Raw genomic sequence first — 20,923 nt, 5'->3', positions numbered from 1 at the left:
GCTAAGAATTGATATTATGCTTATGAATTAGGGTCTAGAATTTATTCCTTGTCCTTGTTTTCTCCAATCTTATAAATCTCTTTTCTTCGTTGTCATAAACTATCATATTTTACAATAAAAATAAATGTATGAAATTTAAAAGTAGTACATTGCAAACTATTTGGAAAATTGGAAAAAGAAGAAAAATCACTCTTAATTCTACTATACCACAACAGCCATTGGTTATATTTTGATGATTCCCTTCCAGACTTTTTTCTGCCCATATTTTAACCCTCTGGTAATTATAGCACATATTTGATTTTTTCTTAAAGTCTCCTTTGTTCACTGTATAATATACTAACCTTCATAACCTGAGCCCTTTTGTGGTTGCCGGCTTTAGCCAGAAAAAAAGAATCATTTAAGGGCAGTCTTTAATTTTTTAGACATGCAAAGTTATATATATTTGTCTAGATAAGTATCTGTCAACCGGAAACTTGGTTTAGTTCTCCATCTTGATGGATTTTTTTTTTTTTTTGATAACAAGCAGTGAAGTTTAATTAACCAGTACTGAGAGGTAACCTTCATGGACCAACATCACTTCCATGAGCTGATTGATTAAGTGGGAGAACCACAGGCCTCATGACTGGCATGAAAATAGTATAGCCTATACAGTATCATCAACTTTTTTTTTTTTTTTTTGCGGTACGCGGGCCTCTCACTGTTGTGGCCTCTCCCGTTGCGGAGCACAGGCTCCGGACGCGCAGGCTCAGCGGCCATGGCTCACGGGACCAGCCGCTCCGCGGCATGTGGGATCTTCCCAGACCGGGGCACGAATCCGTGTCCCCTGCATTGGCAGGCGGACTCTCAACCACTGCGCCACCAGGGAAGCCCCAGTATCATCAACTTTAATATTCAAATTTAGTCTTCAGATGGAACAGTTAATATTTAGTAGTGATTATTTTCAGTTGCCTTTACATTGATATCACTCATATTTAACATTGTTACTTTACTTTTGTTTTGCCTACTATTTCTCCTTCCCTAATGGTATTGAAATAATGGCTAACACTTGAATACCAGCTATGCTTCAGGCACTGTGCTAAGCACTTTGTATGGATCATCTTTTTTAATCTTCACCAGAAAAGCCTTTGAAATAGATCTGTTATCTCTTATCTTACAAATGCAGACTCTGAACTTTAGTGGGGATAGGTAGCTTGCCCAGGGTCACACAACAAATACATTTTTGGGGCCAGAATTTGGATGCTGGAGCTCCCACTACTCACCACTGTGCTAGCCTGCTCTGAACAGAAGTTTCTACTTGTTGTAAATACTTTAGTTACCATGAAAGTCTAATCAAAATATGCCAAAGAGAATTGCACATTTTATCAAACTGCTAAAGAGTACAGTAATAACTGTATGAGTGTAACTGATAGAGCAACTTACATTGTGATTAACTATGTTTTAAGAGAAGGAATAGGCAGGAAACTAATGGTAGAATATTTTAATACAAAATCCTTGCCTTCCTGTATAAACTGAGTTAATACTTTATAAAATCATTCTTATATTGGTCTTGTCAGGAATCAGTGATTTAAAGTGCTATTTCTTCATTACTTCCTGAGTATCCCTCCATTTTTATCAATGAAGACATGTGGCTCTCCTGTTGATTAAGTTCTGAGTCCTTTTTACTTTGTATTCCTTCTTCCCAGTAGTATTATTTTCATTTTCTAAATTAATGTAGATATTTTTCAGGTTCTAAATTATTATAAAACAGATGAAAGCCATGATTACTCTGGTCTTTCTAGTTCTTCCTTCGGTTTAACCATCTTTGAGTCTGTGGAAGAGATAAGATTTCATGGTATTACTATAGAAAGTATCTGAAATTTTGCAATGAGCCATCAAGTAGAGTGCTTAGCCTATATTCTTATATTCAACAGTTCTCATATCTTATTAAGGGGCGGTACATCCAACAGTAAGACTATTTACCAGACCATGAGCCAGCCTTGGTTTCAGAGTTGATCCAGCCTTGAATAATAAATCTGCTCTTTACTCAGTCACCTTGGGCAAATTACTTACTTAAACTGAGCCTTAGTTTCCCCACCTATAAAGTGGTATAACAGACATAATGACATATATAAATAACTTAGATGGTTATATGATACATAGTACATGCTCAGTGAACATTTCTTCCTCCCCTCTCCCCTCAAGGTTCATAATAGAAAAGAAATTAAGAAAGATAACTAGGAGTCTGCTAGTAAGCCCAAAGGAACCATAGTAAGGGAAATAAGGTGTAAAAGCACTGAGAAAAATCTTGCATTTTCATCTCCAAGTCACACATATAGCGTAAGTTCCCAGGAGCATTGGGAAAATGACACAGATATTTAATCTATTGGGTTATACCTAAGAAAATAAGTTTAATGGGATCTTTGTGTCAAATGATGTTTCATTTTTCCTTCCCCTCCCTTCTCTAATTCTCTTTACCATTCTGGATAGCCTTTCCTGACTCCATGAGAAAAACTTCTGGAGATAATAAATATGAGTAAAGCTATATAGCTAGTTCTAGCTTGCACCCTGCCTGACACTTCTGGGCAGTTTAGTAAAGGCTAAAAGAGCCTAGGGAGTATTATTCTTTGTCTCTCTTTGGCCTTCCCCTTACAATTCTGCTTTGTCTCACTTACTCCCATTTACTATAATCATGTGCTCAACATCCTCAAAAATCCAGAGTAGAGAAGTCTTAGGCAGCTCTGTCCTGATATCAGCATGCCAAACATGTGAGAATTTTACAGAAGTCTGTTTCTTGTTTTGTGTGTCATCTGCTCAGGGAGGAAAAAAAAAGAAGTACTAGGCAGCACTTCGAGTTCACTTAAAAGGTGTGTCCTAAAAAATGGCACCACTGCTATGCCAGGAGTGACTCTTCACATCTGCTTCCCAGCTATATCTGCCTTTTTTTTTTTATCTGCCTTTTTGATAATTAAAGGCAAGGACTCTTGGAATCTTTAAGTTTGACAGAGGTGAGTTTTACATTCAAGCCTCTCTTTGAACCTACATAAGTTTTGCTCATATTTACTAGGAGAATAACAAATATTGACTTGTAATTGGCAAGAATCACTTCTAGGAGTAGAATTACAAAATTATACAATTTGAGAGACCTGAGCTTCCTCACTCCCAAAATATCTTCCTACCCATAGTATACTATATCAGAAAACCTAATCGGGATGTCATTTCCAGGTACTAACTGATCAGTGTGTATTGCTTTTCTTAACACTTTCTGCTCTGTGGGGCATTTAGGAGTTTCATGTGAGAGGGATAGATAACTTTGGAGCATACCGCCTAGGAAGGACAGGCTTTGAAAGGTACCTTGTGTGGGAAAGCACGAGACTGCCTGGGCAGGCAGATGGAGATATTATAGAAAGGAAAAGCGTACAAAAACGGTGGGAGGGTACAAAGCAACTTCCTTTTCTTTTTATAATTACAACTATGAAAGATTGACAGAAGAGAAACTGTAGCATAATCATATGTGTGACTAAAGCTAAAGTCTCATAAAGAATTAGCAAGGTAATAAAGCATGTGGTTCTGTTTATGCTTATATCTACTGAATGATCAGTTCTTAATTTAAGAGAGACCTTTATATCTTGATTATGTATCTTAGTATATGAACCTTTTGGCAGAGCCACAGTCCTACTATGGCATACAAGCTATGAGATTAAATTTGCAACTTTTAATTTAATAATTTTAATAACAGTTTTATGAGCATTAATGTCTTTAATCAAGGCTCAAAATCTTAATTAAATCCTGAAATGGTTAGCAATGACAGTAGAATTATAAACAAGGCTCTAAATGTAATGCCTTCCTGTCCTAGGAATGGGATATTGCCGCTTTTTGTTTAGATGGTTCTAATAAAAGTGTTGGTTAGCTACGGATGTGACTAAAAAGATCTGTATGTGACCAGCAGGCCATTCTAAATCATACACATGTAATGGCAATTTTTGGTTTGTGGTTCTAGTGTTTATTTGAAGGCTTTGTGCTACTATTACATGTAGCTTTGTTTCTAAGATCCACTTAAATGAGCGTACATCTTGTTTTTCTACTTCTTTGTTCATTCAGCACACATTTATTGGGGTACGAACTGTCAGATCCTGTTAGGTGTTAGAGGTACAAAGATATAATAAAATCCTTTCCCTCCAAGTGTTCAGTACTAAGAAGTTAACAAAGTTCCCTGCTCGTCAGTGAGTGTACTCCATGGCAGGATTTCTCAACCTGAGCACTTTGACATTTTGGGCCAGATAATTCTTGTTGTGGGACTGTCACAAGGAGCATTATAGGAGGTTTAGCAGTATCCCTGGCCTCTACCAACTAGATGCCAATAACGTTACTCCTCCTTACCGCCCCCCCGCCAACTCCTGGCAATCAAAAAATTCTCCAGACATTGCCACATGTCCCCTGGGGATAAATCCAGAATGTGAACCACACTTTTATATGTGTCATTGACAAAGGGCTTTGGTAAAATTGGTTTTCAAATTTTTAATAACAAAGCTAGCAAATGTAATAAAAAGAAAACAACCTAGGTATGTCACACAGTGCTTATTACTCCACATGACTGCTCAAAGAAGAATACTATACAACAGTGTATCGCTGTTAATATTAGAGGGCAGGACTCTTGGAATCTTCACCTATTAAATGTTTTATGTTTCAGTTTGAATGTCTGTGAGATCACTTCCTGAGTTACTATGAGCTACTAAGTATAGAAGAATAATTATACAGTTTCTTAGGGACTTCACTAAAATAACAGACCATACAGTAATTGGAAAGGGAGAGTCTACTCTTAATAAAAACTAGGTCTTTTCTGAGCCCTTTGTATCAACATTATCCTTTTCTTGTTAAGAATGAAAGTATTTCATTTTTTCCAATGAGTAGCCTGGACAACTGACACATTTTTAGAATGTTTCCTGTGCTCTGCAGGCACACGACTTTGAATTTGTTACTTTACTAATGGAACACTACCTAACTTCGACTTCTTCACCTTATTGCTTTTCCATAAAGAACATTGTACAACCAGGAATTCATTTTAATAGTTTCCTGAAGCTTGTCTTCTAGTAATGCCTTCCTTCTCAAAGTAGAAGGACCACTTTCCTATTAGAAACAGTGCTTCACTGGAAGTCCTGAAACCTGAGTTTTAGTTTCACCTCTGGTAATAACTAGCATTTAAGCATTTACTTACCATCTCTCAGCCTTAATTTCTTCACCTGAAATATAGATAGATAGATAGACAGATAAATAGATAGGGATAAAGATAGGCTATTTTACCATGTTTTCCAAGTATCCTAAATTCCATAAATATACACTCTTTGCTCAAACAAACTTGTTTTTTGTGTCCTTATTCTTACAGGATATCCACATTTCAGTTTCTCCACCTATCAAGTTTTAATTCATCATGGATAATCTGTCAGCAGAAGAAATTCAGCTGAGGGCTAACCAGGTTACTGATGAGGTAAAGGTTTTACTTGGAATAAGTAATTAATTCTCTTTCAGTTTTCACAGTGGAAGGATGAGAGGACTTTCTTAGAAGACCATTTTGGCTTCTTCCTAGTCTCTTTATATCAAAGAATGCATTTGCTCTAGAGCACCGTTACTAGCTCCTTATTTTTTCAACTCATCAAAAAGCTAAAAAAGTGAAAACAATTTGTATGATTTTTTTTTTTTTTAGTCATTACTGAACAGTTACTTACAACAAAGATATTCTAGATTTGAGGAATTCTGACATTTAATTTTAATAGAATTTTCTAACATCTGTGTAATATACCTAGATTTCTGCTTACATTAAATTTTTTATAAATTCCATTAACTTCACCTTCCAAATTTTCTCTTAAGGACCATCTGGTAGGAAGAAAATAACCAAATTATAGTAATAAGCTTTCTTTTTTTGTTTTAAAGGGAGAGGTGGATGGGCTGGCAATCTTTTTTTTTTTTTTTTTTTTTTTTTTTTGCTGTACACGGGCCTCTCACCGCTGTGGCCTCTTCCGTTGTGGAGCACAGGCCCAGTGGCCATGGCTCACGGGCCCAGCCGCTCCACGGCATGTGGGCTCTTCCCGGACCGGGGCACGAACCCGCGTCCCCTGCATCGGCAGCCGGACTCTCAACCACTGCGCCACCAGGGAAGCCCTGGGCTGGCAATCTTTAAAAACAGAGTAGCATTATGAATATGGCCTGTGTTCAGATTTTGGGCAGGGGGTTGTGGATTGTTGTAGAATGCTGAAACTCTTGTGTTTTTTCCTAGTCTCTGGAAAGTACTAGGAGAATCCTGGGTTTAGCCATTGAGGTAAGAAAGTGTTTAATCATCAAGTTAAGTATAGAAACTGTATAGAAGGGATTCTGATAGCACAGGCTGGAATTACTATTAAGAATCAGAAGGGTATTGTATCAATAAGCTTTATTATTTGAAACCAGCAATTGCTGAAATTGTCAAACCATGCAGTAATGGGCCTTTTATGTTTTTCTAATTGATAGTATTGGAATATGACAGGGAAGACAATTCACCATGAGTCTGTGACTTATTTTGGGGGGTTAATATGTTAAAGTGTGTTGGTTTGGGGAGATTAGTTTCCTCAGTAGCTCTAGTCCTCTGAGAAACTTAAGTTTCTAATGATTCTCTCTTGCTATTTTTCAGACCTTGTAGGTTCTGTTTCTGTTTTGTTTTTATTTTGCTGTGCTCTCAGCGTTTTTCCCTTCTTTTAGTCTCAGGATGCAGGAATCAAGACTATCACTACGCTGGATGAACAAGGGGGTGAGTTGCAGTCATTGGCAGAAATTCTTGATTTGATTTAGGATGCCAGAAAGCCTTTTCAAATCAGCCATGTATAAAATTAATTAAGCCTTTGGGAGTACCTTCCCTTTGCAAGATAAGAGTGATATTTTACTTCTTTTCTGCTGATTTGAATTATATCATGTTTGTTGCCTATTTGAGGTGGGGACCACAATACCCCATTGTATACCAAGTATTTATTATGTAGCAGGGCTTATTGTGTGTATTGGTCATATGTGAACTAGACATTATGATATTTTTGCATCATTTTCAGAAATCAAGTTAAGTCCTTAAATAGGTCAGATTCAGGCAGGCTTGGAAACATTCTGTTTGATTTGGCCCTGAGCAATCTGGTCTAGTTTTTATTAATCGTATGACAGCCTTCAGGTTTTGAGCCTATCCAATAATAGAAATGCTGGGGATCTGGTCTAGTCAAAGTATACTTAATTTGGTTGCAGAAGTGATCTCTAAACCAATCCTCACATGCTCCTATTATACAAATTTCTTTAGAACAAATCTTTCCACAGTCAGAGGCCAGGTGCCCCAGGATCAGTATGTGAAAGACTATTTTCATTCTGGACAGTCTGTAATACCATCTGGCCCTGATACAGTCACTGTGATGGGTTATTGGTGGATTCGAGGTTAAAGTTTTTGCTGTTCCATCATAATGGCGTTTTCTGGTTGGCACCGTGAATGTAACACAAAATGTAACTTCCACAACTTATTCTTAGAACAACTAAAACGCGTAGAAGAAGGCATGGACCAAATAAACAAAGACATGAGAGAAGCAGAGAAGACTTTAACAGAACTAAACAAGTGCTGTGGCCTTTGTGTATGCCCCTGTAATAGGTGAGTTGATAAATCAAGACCTTTTTCAAATAAATCTAAAGTGAGAGCACACCCCTCCCCACCTCCCAATAAGTATGACAGGGCCTAAATAAGGAACTTTGTTAGATCAGCTGAAGCTGTTTCTCCTTCAGTCAGATCAAACTTTTTGTATAAATGGGCATGTTCACTGCAAACCATCGCTTAAATTTGATCAATCTTTCGATCAAGTCCCAATTTCATTTTTTAATAATACAAGAAAAGGTTAGGAAATATACATCTGGGTAATACAGAGCAGGATAGAATTAGTGTCTTTTCCTTTCAAATAAGGAGAATTAACAAAATATATGTTCTGTGGTAGGCACATGAGGGAAGGTCAAGGGAATAAAAGACTTGGATCCTGGCTTCAAAAGACTTACCATGTGGTTGGGTATATGAGAAAGAATAGCAAAAAGTAAGAACTATATAAATCTAGTGCTAGATCATGTGATATCAACTGAGGCTAAAGGTATAGAACTGATAAAGGTTGGTTTGGAGACCATCTTATAGGAGAGATAGGACTTGAGTTGGGCTCTGAATGATTAGAAAGATCTGGATGGACATGAAAGAAGTGGGAAGACATTTCCTGTGGAAGATTTAATTTAAATAAAGATTACAGAGGAGCTTGACTTAACTGTACTACATGATTCATATAGATGAGAAGTGGAAAATAATACATAAGTAGACAATAGAGGAACTTTGAATGCCAGCCTAAGGGGTTGATTGATTGGAGTGGAGTATATAACCGCACACCAAGAGACTAGTTAGGAACCTTTTGTAAACTAGGCCTGTGGGGTATAACTTTATCATCAAGATTAGAGAGAAAAATGTAAGTGAAAAAAATTCACTTTAAATCAACTGATTGTATATCAAACATGAGGAAGGAAACATCAAAGAAGACTCTGAAGATTTGAAGCCTCTAGTAAACTAGGAGATGAAAAGTCTTCAAATTATTTGTGTATAGTGTATGAGATTAAACTTGACAGAAAGGAATTCATTCTTTTTAGTGACTTTATTATTAACATTTAAATTCTCTACTTAATCTTGGGTAAAACAAACTCCATGGTGTTGACAAAAGTACATGTATTCAGACAAAGATGAGGAGTCATTAACAAAGCAACTTTGAACTTTACCTTTGGCTGAAATGACATTGTCTGGAGATTGAATGACTATCCTTTCTGCTGAGAGTATTCATTTTTAAAGAGCTTTGTAAGCATTACTGCTTCCATCCAGTTGTCTCAGCTGGTGTGGTAAACCAAAAATGAGATACGAAGGTTTACAGACTCTCAGCATTTTTTTACTCCTCAAAGTAGTTAGGAATGGAGGGGGTTTTGCTCTGTCATGAGTTCAGATAAGTGTTTTCATGTGACAACATTCTCTGTGCCATTTCTACTGGAGAAAATAGAGTTAAATTACTTGTTGGTCAACTTTAGTGTTTGTTTTGGGCATAAGAAGCTAAGAAAGACAAGTCTGTTGACCTGTTTAGACCTTGGTTGACTCTCCAAAAGTGCATATTTTAATAACTATGACCTGCAAATCAGGGTTTAGAAGATTACTTTCAGCAAACAAGTTAGAAATGCACAGATTTTTTTTTTAATCTAAACTTTTTTTAACTATGTTTTGCAAACTTACTTGCACTTTTCTCCTATGTTCTATGCACCCTCTTGGAAGAGTTCAGGGGAAAAAAGTAAATGAACTTCATTGAGATACATATTAAGAGAAGAGCAAGGAAGAGGAAGTCCTCCCTAGAACCTAGAGCAAATTATCTCTGATGAGTAGGAAGAGCAGTGAATAAGGTGATCTGATATCATAGAAAGTGGGAAATGGAGCTACATAAGTATTAATTTTATTTTTCTTTGTGTACCCAGACAAGCATAGGCAGGGTTTTCTTGGACAGTCTGAGAGAGAAGGTAGAGTATGGTCCTGAAGCGGTCCGTCGTCAGCCTCTAACCTCAGCAGAGCCCTTTCCTAGTGGGTCAAGAGAAGAAAGCACTTCTTAACAGTTGGAATCAAGGGGCTCCTATAACAGAACACTTGTTCTCTGAAGAGGAGAGAGTAGTGTTTCACTTTACAGATTCTGATTTTAATTGCCTCCCTTCCATCCATCTCTCCTTTACACCATTGAGTCCTTGCCCTCTATGGTATCTCTTGTCCTCAGCTTTATCTATTTTCATTCCTGCCAGGGGCGTGATCTTTCTAAGCTTAATCTGCTAATCTGTGTTTCAGTTAGGCTTATCATATAAATAGCCATAACATGAGCTTCTCAAAGGCAGGTATCTTAGTCTTCTGTATAAAGCTAGTACTAATTCTGGTACTAGCAATAACAACTCAGGTCCACAGTCTCTTATCTGCCATTTAGAAATCTAAAAAACTCTGCAAGCCAAAGGTTTGTTTTTTTCGGAATGTAGTGCCACAACTTATTAATTAGGCTACAAGATGTAACCTGAACTGAAGCTATTTAATAGTCTTTATTACACTTAGCATAAATGTTAATCTGTTTCACTGCAGAAATATTGATGTATGTGATTGTGTGGTACTGCTCAAAATGTCTCACATCCAAAGGTTTGCATGAGAGTTGTGAGCCTGTATATTAATTTAGGCTCTTACTATCCTGAGCACTTTAAATTTAATCCTTACAATACCCTTAATATGAGATAGTTCCTCTTATTATCACCATTTTACATATGGGGAAACAGGCATAAGGAGGCTACACTAACAAGTGGAAGAGCTGAGATTCAAAACCAGGCAGAGCCCGAGTTTTTAACTGTATGCTACATTGCTTGACTGGCAAGAAGAGAATGAACCTTTTTGTTGTTGCTTTTGTTAGATGTATTACTATATAGAAAATGTCTTGAGTAGATTTGTTCTTTGAGACTTCTTTTTTTTTTTTTTTTTTTTCGGTATGCGGGCCTTTCACTGTTGTGGCCTCTCCCGTTGCGGAGCACAGGCTCCCGACTGCGCAGGCTCAGCGGCCATGGCTCACGGGCCTAGCCGCTCCACGGCATGTGGGATCTTCCCGGACCGGGGCACGAACCCGTGTCCCCTGCGTCGGCAGGCGGACTCCCAGCCACTGCGCCACCAGGGAAGCCCGAGACTTCTTTTTTTAGTAGTATTCATTAAAGCCATATCAGCAGATCTTTTTCTAATAAGACATGGAAATAGCTTCACTTAACAGAACGCTATACTAGAAGTGAATTTTAATTTTAGCTAATTCTTTTTAAAGGACTACTAGAATTTGAAAACAGACTACCAGGATTAAACTTTAAAATTGTGAATAAATGTCATTCTTTTAGCTTGCTACTATTTGAATCCTAAAAGCAAAATAGAACAGATCCTTATTAAAAATCCTATATCTTTGTCAGTAACTTTGGAGTTTTTTTGTTTTGTTTTGTTTTGTTGTTTCGTCCGTGTCACACTGCTTGCCGGATCTTAGTTCCCTACCAGAGATCGAACCCAGGCCCCCGTCAGTGAAAGCGCCGAGTCCTAACCACTGGACCGCCAGGGAAGTCCCTTTGTCAGTAACTTTGATAAATCGTAATTCTAATTAACGAGTTTAAAAAGAGGCAGGTTTAAAATGGGAAGTCTCAGAATAGTAAACTGCCTGATGTCCCAGTTTAACCATTGTCAGACAAAGTATTCCTCTGTCTTAACCTGCCTCTCTTCATTCTGTGCTTAAAATGTCAAACATATTGGCATGTAGTTTGAAGACAGGTTGGTATTTCTGGACCACTTACTAGAGAAGTTGAAAATTGGTACTACAGGTTTTATACTATTGAATCTTATGTCATATTAAGATGTAAATATTCAACTCTGATTAGTTAAAATAAATATTGAATTACTGTATTTTAGTCAACATTTGAGTGCTTCCTCCATCCTACTCACTGAAGATACAAAGTATTTGCCTTCTCTTCATGTTAATTTTCATAATTTTAGGACAGAATATCATCATTCAGACATTCTTAGGAAAAACGAAGTATGCTCTGGTTTAAATAGTTTTCATGTTTTTCTTTTTATCTAGATTCTCAGATGTTGGTTGTTTCTATGAAACCAGGCAGGAATTTAAATGCATTATGCTTTGAAAACTAAACCTGTTTCTGTTCTGTTTGATTGGCATTCACTGTTTTCTGAATTTCATTCTCTCACCTAATCTCTTCCTTTCTAATATGCTTACTAAAAATGAAGATTTAACATCAGAAGCTGAGCTCAGTAACTGATCAAAGGGAACTTTAAGATGCAGTCTTGTGGCGCAATTTGGCTGTTAACCTGCTATCTAAAGGTGATGCTTCAAATGGCTTTTCTGTGCACGTGCATGGATTTTGTGAATGGTAGAGACTCTTAAAAGCTGTGCTGTGGTGTGTAATGTAAAGTGAATTTGTTCTTGATGAGTGCTGTCTGCCAGAAGATGGATTGACGAAAGGATCTTAATTTATAATACCACCCTTTGACTAATGGCTCTGATACTAAGTTTTTGCTAAAAAACATTTAAGATTATAAAAGTAAAAACACCCCTAAAGTTTCCTAAGAAGTTTTAAATAGGTTGATCTTTGTAGAGAATTGCTGCATTCTAGTTCTGAACAAAGGTAAGGGAATTCAGGCTAAATACATAGACTTTGATTTCAGCTTCCTTTCTTCTGTTAAGTTTTCCTACTCCTTTCTGGTTCCAGAATTAATATTTCCTCTATTGAAATATTGCTTCTAATGATTTTGGATTCCCCATGATTTAGGCCACTACCAAATTGAGGAATTAATTGCCAATGTAAGTCATCTTAAATGCCATTTGGAACAAGGTGGGATATAAATTTAAAATGTTGCCATATCTAGTTATCTCCTTTTTTTAAATAAGGGTTTACCCTCTTTATATATATTATCATCTGTTCCATAATACCTATTATGTCATGTGTTAGCTTGCTGTGGTTTCGTATTGAATTAATGCAGAGCTAACTAAACTTAATTTTTTTATGGAAGTTAACCCTCTAGTCAGCCTACTGTTTATTATAATGTTTGACTCCTTAATTTTGGATCTTTATGGGGACTATGAATACCGTGGTTAAATGTTAGAAAATTGTTTGATTTCTACCCTTTGTTTCTTGCCCTTCTTTTTCTTCTTTCCTGTAACCTGATCACCTCTCTCTCTCTCTCTCTCTCTCTCTCTCTCTCTCTCTCTCTCTCTCTCTCTCTCTCTCTCTCTCTCTCCCCCCGCTTGGGCTTTCTTTTTGCTATTTTATTCAGTTAGTACTAATGTTGACAACCAAAACTCAAAAAAGAAATTGTTAAAGTTACTGTGTTCATATCCTGATACTTGTTTTCTATATTTATAGCAGCTTCTTAAGGGATATTTCAAATTCTTATTTCAAACATGCCATTTTGGAATGTGATATTTATCTGAAAAAATGTAGTAGTTAAAGATGATTAAACTCTTCAAAACTGACAGTCAGGGGTAAATCTAACTTTCTAGATGGAGTTCTTAATTGCATTAAAATCTACCACAAATTTGCTTAAGCATTTTATTATGAATTCTAATTTCTTCCCAGAGGGGCTGTTAATTTTGTTATGCAGAAGAATTCTGTTGCAAATCAGAACCATTTCTTTCTTACTGTAGACCAGAAACAACCCTGGCCTAGATGCCTTTTTATATAGCTATATTCCAACTATATTCGGCTGCTTGTAGATCTCAAAGCTAGGGAATGTTAATGGGCTATAAGAATAAACATGCCAATTGGTAATCTGTGCAATTAAAGACATGAACTTTTAGCTAAGGATCAAGTTGAGTTGAAACCAAAGAACAAAAATATTTGTCTAATGCTTTACAGAACAATTTTACATCTATTATCAACAGCCCTGTGACTTATTAAGTACTGTTATCATCTTAGTTTTACATATAAGGAAAAGATGCTCAGAGATGGAAGTTTGCATAAGGTTCTGTAGCTACTGAATGACAGGTCTAGGATTGGGATTCAAGTCAATTTACTCTAAATCTTGTGGCTTAAAAAAAAAACCTTGTGTGTATGTTCGCTTCCTCCAAATTAATTCCTCAGTGTCCCAATATATAGTAATACTAAGGTGTACTACCATAGTCATCTAAAATATTCCTTCTACAACAGATTGGAAGTCTCTTAGAATAGTGTTTCTCTTCCCTGGTTGGGCAGCTAAATGATCTATTGAATTTAAATAAAACCATAGTTACAACAGAAGATTAACAGGCTCCATCCGATAAAAATTGAAGTAGAATTTTCAGAATGTGGCCTGAAATACACATCTGTGTATTCAGAATCATCCAGGTCACTTTGGTGTTCAGTCAAGTTTAGGAAATACTACCTTTTAAAGCACTTAAGACACTTTGAAGGAAGACAAATTAGATTAAAACCATTGTTGTTTTTATTAGACACTCAGCTGCCTGACAATGCCCTTAAAAACAGGTGTCTTTAAGGGTTTTACAACTCAGTGGGAGAAGCTCCAGGGTAACAGCATGTGGCAGATCTTGAGCAAGCAGAAGGCATTATTACCTGGAGTAGAGGTGCTGAAAGAGACTTGGAACTATCACAAGGATGAAGATATGAAATCAACAGCATATAAAAATCACTGCTTTATAAACATGCAGAACATGTCAAAACTGCATGAAAAAGAAGTGCAGAGTTTTTTTCCCCAATCCATTTGAAAATAAATGTGACAATTCAAGTGAGCTTTTTGTACCTTTTCCCCTTGATATTGGAAGAACATCAAAGATCCAGTCATCTTAAAGGGAGAAGGGTTTGATAACCAGTCTGATTCTTTATTCATAAACTATGCTTTAATTGAACCTCATTCACAATATCATGTTAAAACAATTCGTTTGCATCGTATGCCCCTTATATCTAGTTGAAGGAAGAATTCTCAGAAGTTGAAGGAATTTCAAATATTATTTCTTAAGGTTGAGGAGGTTGGAGCATGTGTATATCCCTTGCTAGACCAAGAGCCCACAAGTCTCTCCCAACTCAGTGCTTCTGTGCTAAGACTCTCAGAAGCACAGTGTCTTATTATGTAGTGACATTAGAATTCCAGCCCTCAATCTTTGACCTGTTTTACAGTCTAACATCCTCACTTATCTTATATTACTTCTATTAATATTTCTGGTTAACTTTCTGATAAACTTATATGTTATTTATTTTGATTGGTTGCTATTACTCTGCTTCAGAATTTTGCCTGAGACCCATATTATTAAAAAAGAATACATGTAAATGGGTTTTTTACTAAACAGAAATTATTTATAAATATTCATTTAAATAATGTATATATCAGGGACTTCCCTGGTGGTCCAGTGGTAAAGAATCTGCCTTCCAGTGCAGGGGATGCGGGTTCGATCCCTGGTCAGGGAACTAAGATCCCACATGCCACGGGACAATTAAGCGCACATCACAACTACTGAGCTCGTGTGCCTCAACTAGAGAACCCACGTGCCGCAAACTACAGAGCCCACGCACTCTGGAACCTGAGCGCCACAACTACAGAGCCCACGTGCCCTGGAGCCTGGGCTCCACAACTAGAGAAGAAAAAACCTGCACGCCACAACTAGAGAGAAGCCCGCGCACTGCAAAGAAAGCTCCCGCGTGCCTCAATGAAGATCCCGTGTGTCGCAACTAAGACCCGATGCAACCAAAAATAAAAAAGTAGTACTAAATAATGTGTATCCCACCTTGTTACAGGAAGGATTTAACGTGGCTTATTAATAACTAAATAGATTGATTAATTAAACATATAGTACCCTTTCTGTAGCATTGATGATTAAGGTCTAAGATCCAATTCTAGGTTTGCCAAACATGAATCCTCACATGATCCTATTAAGAAAGGAGCCACTGCTTTCTTAAAATCTCTCCTTTGCTTTTGCGATTTCAAAACTTCCTCGTTAATGTATCATGTGGAATAAATCAGGAACCAATGTTATAGCCATATACTACTTTGTTTTTGTTTATAGAAAAGCAAAAACTAAAATTGTGTGAGTGGAAACTTTACCTAGCCAAATAATCAGTAAGAAAAAGTTTTATTTGTTTTTTTTGTAATAGCCACTTAAAAGTCATTTTACTAGGTTCTTTTTTTTTTGCCATTTATACCAGTTTAAGTAGTAAATCCCGTGGTAAAATTCTGGCTTTGGCTGATTTTTAGCTATATCAGTTAATCTAAACATATGCTTCTATTTTTAAGAGGCTTGGATTTAGCATCTTTTTTTTTTTAAGGTGGAACAGTAAACTCTTAAATGAAAAAGTCCTAAACCAAAGGATTTATAACTGGTACCATTGTAGCCAAGGAACGCATTCATTGCCTTTCCGTCATGATGTTTGTTTCTTAAGAAACCTTTCTTTAAAAAAATTTTTTATAATAACTTAAAAAAATTTTTTTTATACAGCAGGTTCTTATTAGTTATCCATTCTATACATATTAGTGTATATATGTCAATCCCAATCTCCCAATTTATCACACCACCCCCCCCCAAAGAAACCTTTTCTAAAAAATTTAATGCACAATTCTAACTTTAAAAACAGATCAGCTGAAACTACTACAGTTTAAGTAAGTGAACAGCTGAGGTCTAAGTACTGCCCACTCAGCCTTCTTTCTCTTCCATCCCTCATCAACATCTGAGGTGCTTCCAAGGAACCATTAAGGCATCCCAGAGCACCTTTCCTAAAGAATTTTTTTCCTAGTGTCCATTAACCTCTTTTCTGGAGAGTGTCAGAGGCTAGGAGAACCTGAAAAATCAAATAATTACATTTTGGTACTTGCTAACTGCTCAGTGAAGATTTGGTGGAAGTAGTTTAACCTCTAAAAAAATGTTTTTAATGTCAGTGGGCTTACACAGTTCATCTTTTTCCTATGCCAGATTGTGATGGAGCACAGTGTAGATAATCTAGATCTAGCTGCATGTAGCTTTTATTCTAAGGGTGCTAGGGCATCCCTAAGGTAACAAGCACTAATAATGTCATTTCTCCCTCTCCTGCTTTTTGGTATCTCTACACTCCTGACTCTTATATAGGACAAAGAACTTTGAGTCTAAGAAAGCCTATAAGGCAACATGGGGAGACGGTGGAGACAACTCTCCTAGCAATGTAGTATCTAAGCAGCCAGGCCGAGTGACAAATGGTCAGCCTCAGCAAGCAACCACAGGAGCAGCCAGCGGTGGATACATTAAACGGTATGCCAGCTCTTCCTGATATTTTTATTCTTTTCCTAAATGAATGGCTGTCTCTGGAGACTGGGTGTAATTATGCATGAACCCCAACTTATTAATTAGAAATAGTATTTATTCCCTTTTTTTTTTTTTGGCCGCACGGCATGTGGGGGCATGCGGGATCTTAGTTCCCCGACCAGGGATCGAACCCGTGCCTCCTGCAGTGGAAGCGGGGAGTCTTAACCACTGGACCACCAGCAAAGTCCCTTATTCCATTTTAATATTTGCCTTCTGACAAAATGGTGACTGGGATTGTTGACATTCAAGGATGGATTAACTTTTCTTTGTAAAGTACTTTCCAAATTATTCAAGTAATCATGTTTTACTTCTGTAAATAAGAAGACGTGTTTTAAAATGTATCATCTAGAGTAGGAGTCGACCAAATCCCTATAAGGATATCTGTAAAGGGTCAGATAGTAAATATTTCAGACTTTACAGGCCATACAGTCTCAGTCACAACTACTCAACTGCTCAACTCTGTTGTAGGGTAAAAGCAGCCATAAACAATATATAAACAATTGAGCATGGCTGTGTTCAAATAAAACCTTATTTATAAGTTCAGAAGGCAGGCCAGATTTGGCTTTGGGCCAGGATTTTGCAACACTTATTTTAGAGGAGTAGTTCTTTAGACCTAAGCATGCATCAGAATCACCTGGGAGGTTTATTAAAACACAGATCCCTGGGGTCCCTTCCAGTCTCTGATTCAGGAGATCTGGAGTGGAGTGTGAGAATTAGCATATTTTCATGTCTAACAAGTTCCCAGGTTATGCTGGGAATTACACTTTGAAAAACCACTATCCTAAAGTTATTTCTTAATCTTAAATGGCTTTAAGATGTTGTGCTCTCTTGGATTAGTCTTTCCATTTTTACTATGGAATGTTTCCCAAGCATGGTAACCTGCATCTATTGGGTCTAACACTTGCTGAGGTCATTTTGGTTACTTATTTTTATAAAAATTAAATCCAGACTCACTCCATTTCTAATTCACCCAAAAGTACTGAATTAACTATCTTTTTGTGGTAGTATAACAAATGATGCCAGGGAAGACGAAATGGAAGAGAACCTGACTCAAGTGGGCAGTATCCTAGGAAATCTAAAAAACATGGCCCTGGACATAGGCAATGAGATTGAGTCTCAAAATCGACAAATAGAACGGATCACAGAAAAGGTAAGAGCTTTTTAGTGCCACAGGAAAATGAGACATCCAGTATAGTGTTTAGTAATAGACATCTGTGCTAGATGCTCTGGGGGAGAGCAATAGGGATAAGATCCTGTCCTCACAGGCCTTGCAGTTTTGATGAGTTCTAACACATTGAAAAACAATAGTCAAGTCCTCCTATCTCTTACTTGGTTCATTTTGAAACCAAGACCTTGGCACCAAGTGGTTTTATTTAAAATTTCACACATGAAGCTCACAATCTCCTCTAACCTTTCTGTGAGCTGTCGGGTGTTTTTTTGTTTTTCCCCTGAAAGAGCGAGTTAGCTTTTGGAATTTTATTTTGTTAACTAATAACAAATTAGTAAGTTCCTGAATCTTCATCTCATGAGTCAGTAGGTAAAAATCAGTTCTGCAGAATGGTTCTCATGGGGTGGACACACAAAAACAAGAGTTACAAAAAAGTGTGGTTGCTATTTTTTACTTCATATGATATAAAATATACTGAGATTAAATTGTGTTCTGTGTTTGGTTGTGTCACGTCTAAAAGCTTTTCTTATTTATTGTTACTTCATTAAAATCTCAGTATACTTTAAAGGTTGGGGTAAGTTTTTCAGCTTGGCTTTCTGTTGAATCACTTATGATGGATTTCATTGAGGCAAACAATGGTTCATAAGATGTTTTCAATGCTGTTATGTGGGTTTAGGCTACATATTACCCATCATTTTAATTTACATATTGATGTGGATGGTGATACATCTGTTCCACAGATCTTGGGATAGGTTATTTCAGTCTCTGGGTGAGATCTAGGGTAGCTCCAGATGAGATTCTATGATTCAGTTCACGGGACTCCTACAAGGTCCAGATCTATAACAGAGAAGAGCATTATATTTTCACTGCATCTGCATGCCATTGATTATAAGATGCATCCTAGTTTCAGACATGTTAAACTATGAAAAAAAATGTTATAGAACTCATGAAATACTGGCAAGTTCTTCTGTTATATCTTTGTCATGTTTGTACACCCAGGTTTTTCCAAATGAATTTGATATTCTGTCACTTCTTGCCCAAAATGAGTTTTGTAATGTGGCTTGGACTATTTCCTGAATTTTCTCAATGTGTCAGTTACTCTAAGTACATGAAATTTAACGTTTATTAGAGCAGCTTACCTTGTGAAGTAATGCTGGTATATTTTTCTTTTTTCCAGGCTGACACCAACAAAGATCGTATTGACAATGCCAATGCCAGAGCAAAGAAACTCATTGACAGCTAAAGCTACTGCTGTACTTCTTTATCATTTATTCACTTCCCTAGTTCCTCCTTCAAAGTCATTACCTTTCCAGAGTTTGAAATTTTGGTTCCACACTCTTCTAATCGGGAGATGATGTGGAAGAAGATCTAGGAGTAACAGCCCCCCTATTCTTTTATTTTCTCTTTTTCCCTTGAGGGTAGACTGCGGCTTAGTTTTCCTTCTAGTACTTTCTTTCTCAGTCCATACTCTTAGGTTGGTTTTCATACATCATATATAGTGTTATTTTTCATTCTCTCCATTTACTTAGCAAGTTCTTCTGCTTTCAAACTTTGGAAGCATTGCCAAAGACAGCCGTGTAAAAGGCTGGGGGCAGTAGGGGCAGGCACAAGGAGGAGAGGCAAGAGATAAGAGGTTGTTACCTCAGTAAAACCTGCAGACCCTAAAGCCAAAAGTTGCATAACCACAGTGAAGATCTAGTTGGGTTTAATTTCTGTTTAAGTTGCAGTTTTTGCCAATTTAGGCCAATGCTTGGTTTGGGAGCCTGTATATACAATATTTTTGTTATACATCACAACTTTGCAACCTCTGCTTCAAAAAACAGAATGAGTTTTCTGAAAGTGAGCTTAATTTCTGAACTCTTGGTGGTTCATCTATGTACATAGATTCTATGATCCCATTTCATATTGCACCATATAGGAACGCATGGTATAAATGAATGGCTTTTTATTTTCATATTATTAATAGTATCATGGTCCCATTACAGGCCTATTAACCTCATAAATTTGTCATTAGTCTTTGAAGAAAAAATATGTAAATATGTATATATAATATGAGAATTTCTCTCTACAGCAGGGCTTAAAATTTTTTGGAAAAGTTTGACAAAGTATATCACGTGAATTCAGATTTACCTCAATGCCAAGAATTCTGTTTAGATAGGAAAAAAAGAAACTTGTTTTGATCTCAGGTAGAAAATAGTTAGATTGCTTTGAGTTTTATGTAGCTTTAAACTTTTTTAAAAACTAGAATTTATTCGGTTTAACTAAAAATGATTTAGAAAATTATGTCTTTGGTTTACTTATTGATGATTGCACTATGATTCTCTTAGCTTTTTGGATTCAACTTCCAGAATCACATTTGCTTAGATCCTGAACAGTGTTATAAGAATCTGATTGGTATTTGTCACCTTTATTTAAAAACTAGCTTCTGCACACTTCAAAGCTATTAATGTCGATTGGTTTGACCAATAACCACTGTTTGATCCTTACAATTAAATTTTGTAACTAACTAATGGAACTGTTTTTTCAAATAAGTGATGTGCTTCTGTGAGTACTTTTTGGGGGGTGGAAAGCAATAATTTTGTCAGCTCTCATTTGACAAACTGAATAGAGCAAAGATCCATAAATCAAAAGGCACTCCAGCAAAGAGCTGACTTTATTAGCACCTTTCCCATTTTTATTGGAAATATAGGACTTTTCCCTGCTATGATTTGTCATGAGGTTCATTTTAATCATTACTAGTCTTTTATTCATTTGAGCTTAAATACACTAGCGACTGAAAGTGTTCATGAGTGAAAACCGCAACGCACTTACTGGAGGAGATAGAGTTAACATGGGAACTTTCAAAGGCTGAAAAGGAAAATATTTATAGTGAGATTTAATTAGGCCCTCAGTAACAGAAATGCCA

At 36.7% G+C, this 20,923-nt stretch overlaps 1 protein-coding gene across 5 annotated transcripts; it reads left to right on the top strand.

Moving 5' to 3' along the window:
• Positions 1–5,404: 5,404 nt before the first annotated feature.
• SNAP23 (synaptosome associated protein 23) lies at positions 5,405–19,261 on the top strand (the record flags this gene model as incomplete). Of its 5 annotated transcripts, XM_079700233.1 has the most annotated exons (8): positions 5,405–5,461; positions 6,248–6,289; positions 6,706–6,754; positions 7,504–7,621; positions 11,655–11,687; positions 16,638–16,796; positions 17,856–18,000; positions 19,196–19,261. In XM_079700233.1, 8 exons carry the CDS (start codon positions 5,405–5,407, stop codon positions 19,259–19,261), a joined length of 669 nt encoding a protein of 222 aa, XP_079556359.1. The 5 variants fall into 5 exon arrangements, with proteins under 5 accessions (XP_079556359.1, XP_079556361.1, XP_079556360.1 ...); XM_079700235.1 differs by lacking the exon at positions 11,655–11,687 and having other exon boundaries at positions 6,712–6,754; XM_079700234.1 differs by lacking the exon at positions 11,655–11,687.
• Between the last annotated feature and the right edge of the window lie 1,662 nt (positions 19,262–20,923).

This window comes from Hyperoodon ampullatus (assembly GCF_949752795.1).
Source record: "Hyperoodon ampullatus genome assembly, chromosome: 3".
Taxonomy (NCBI): domain Eukaryota; kingdom Metazoa; phylum Chordata; class Mammalia; order Artiodactyla; family Ziphiidae; genus Hyperoodon; species Hyperoodon ampullatus.
Note: the sequence above shows the minus strand (reverse complement) of the source record. Positions and strands in the feature narration are given on the sequence as shown.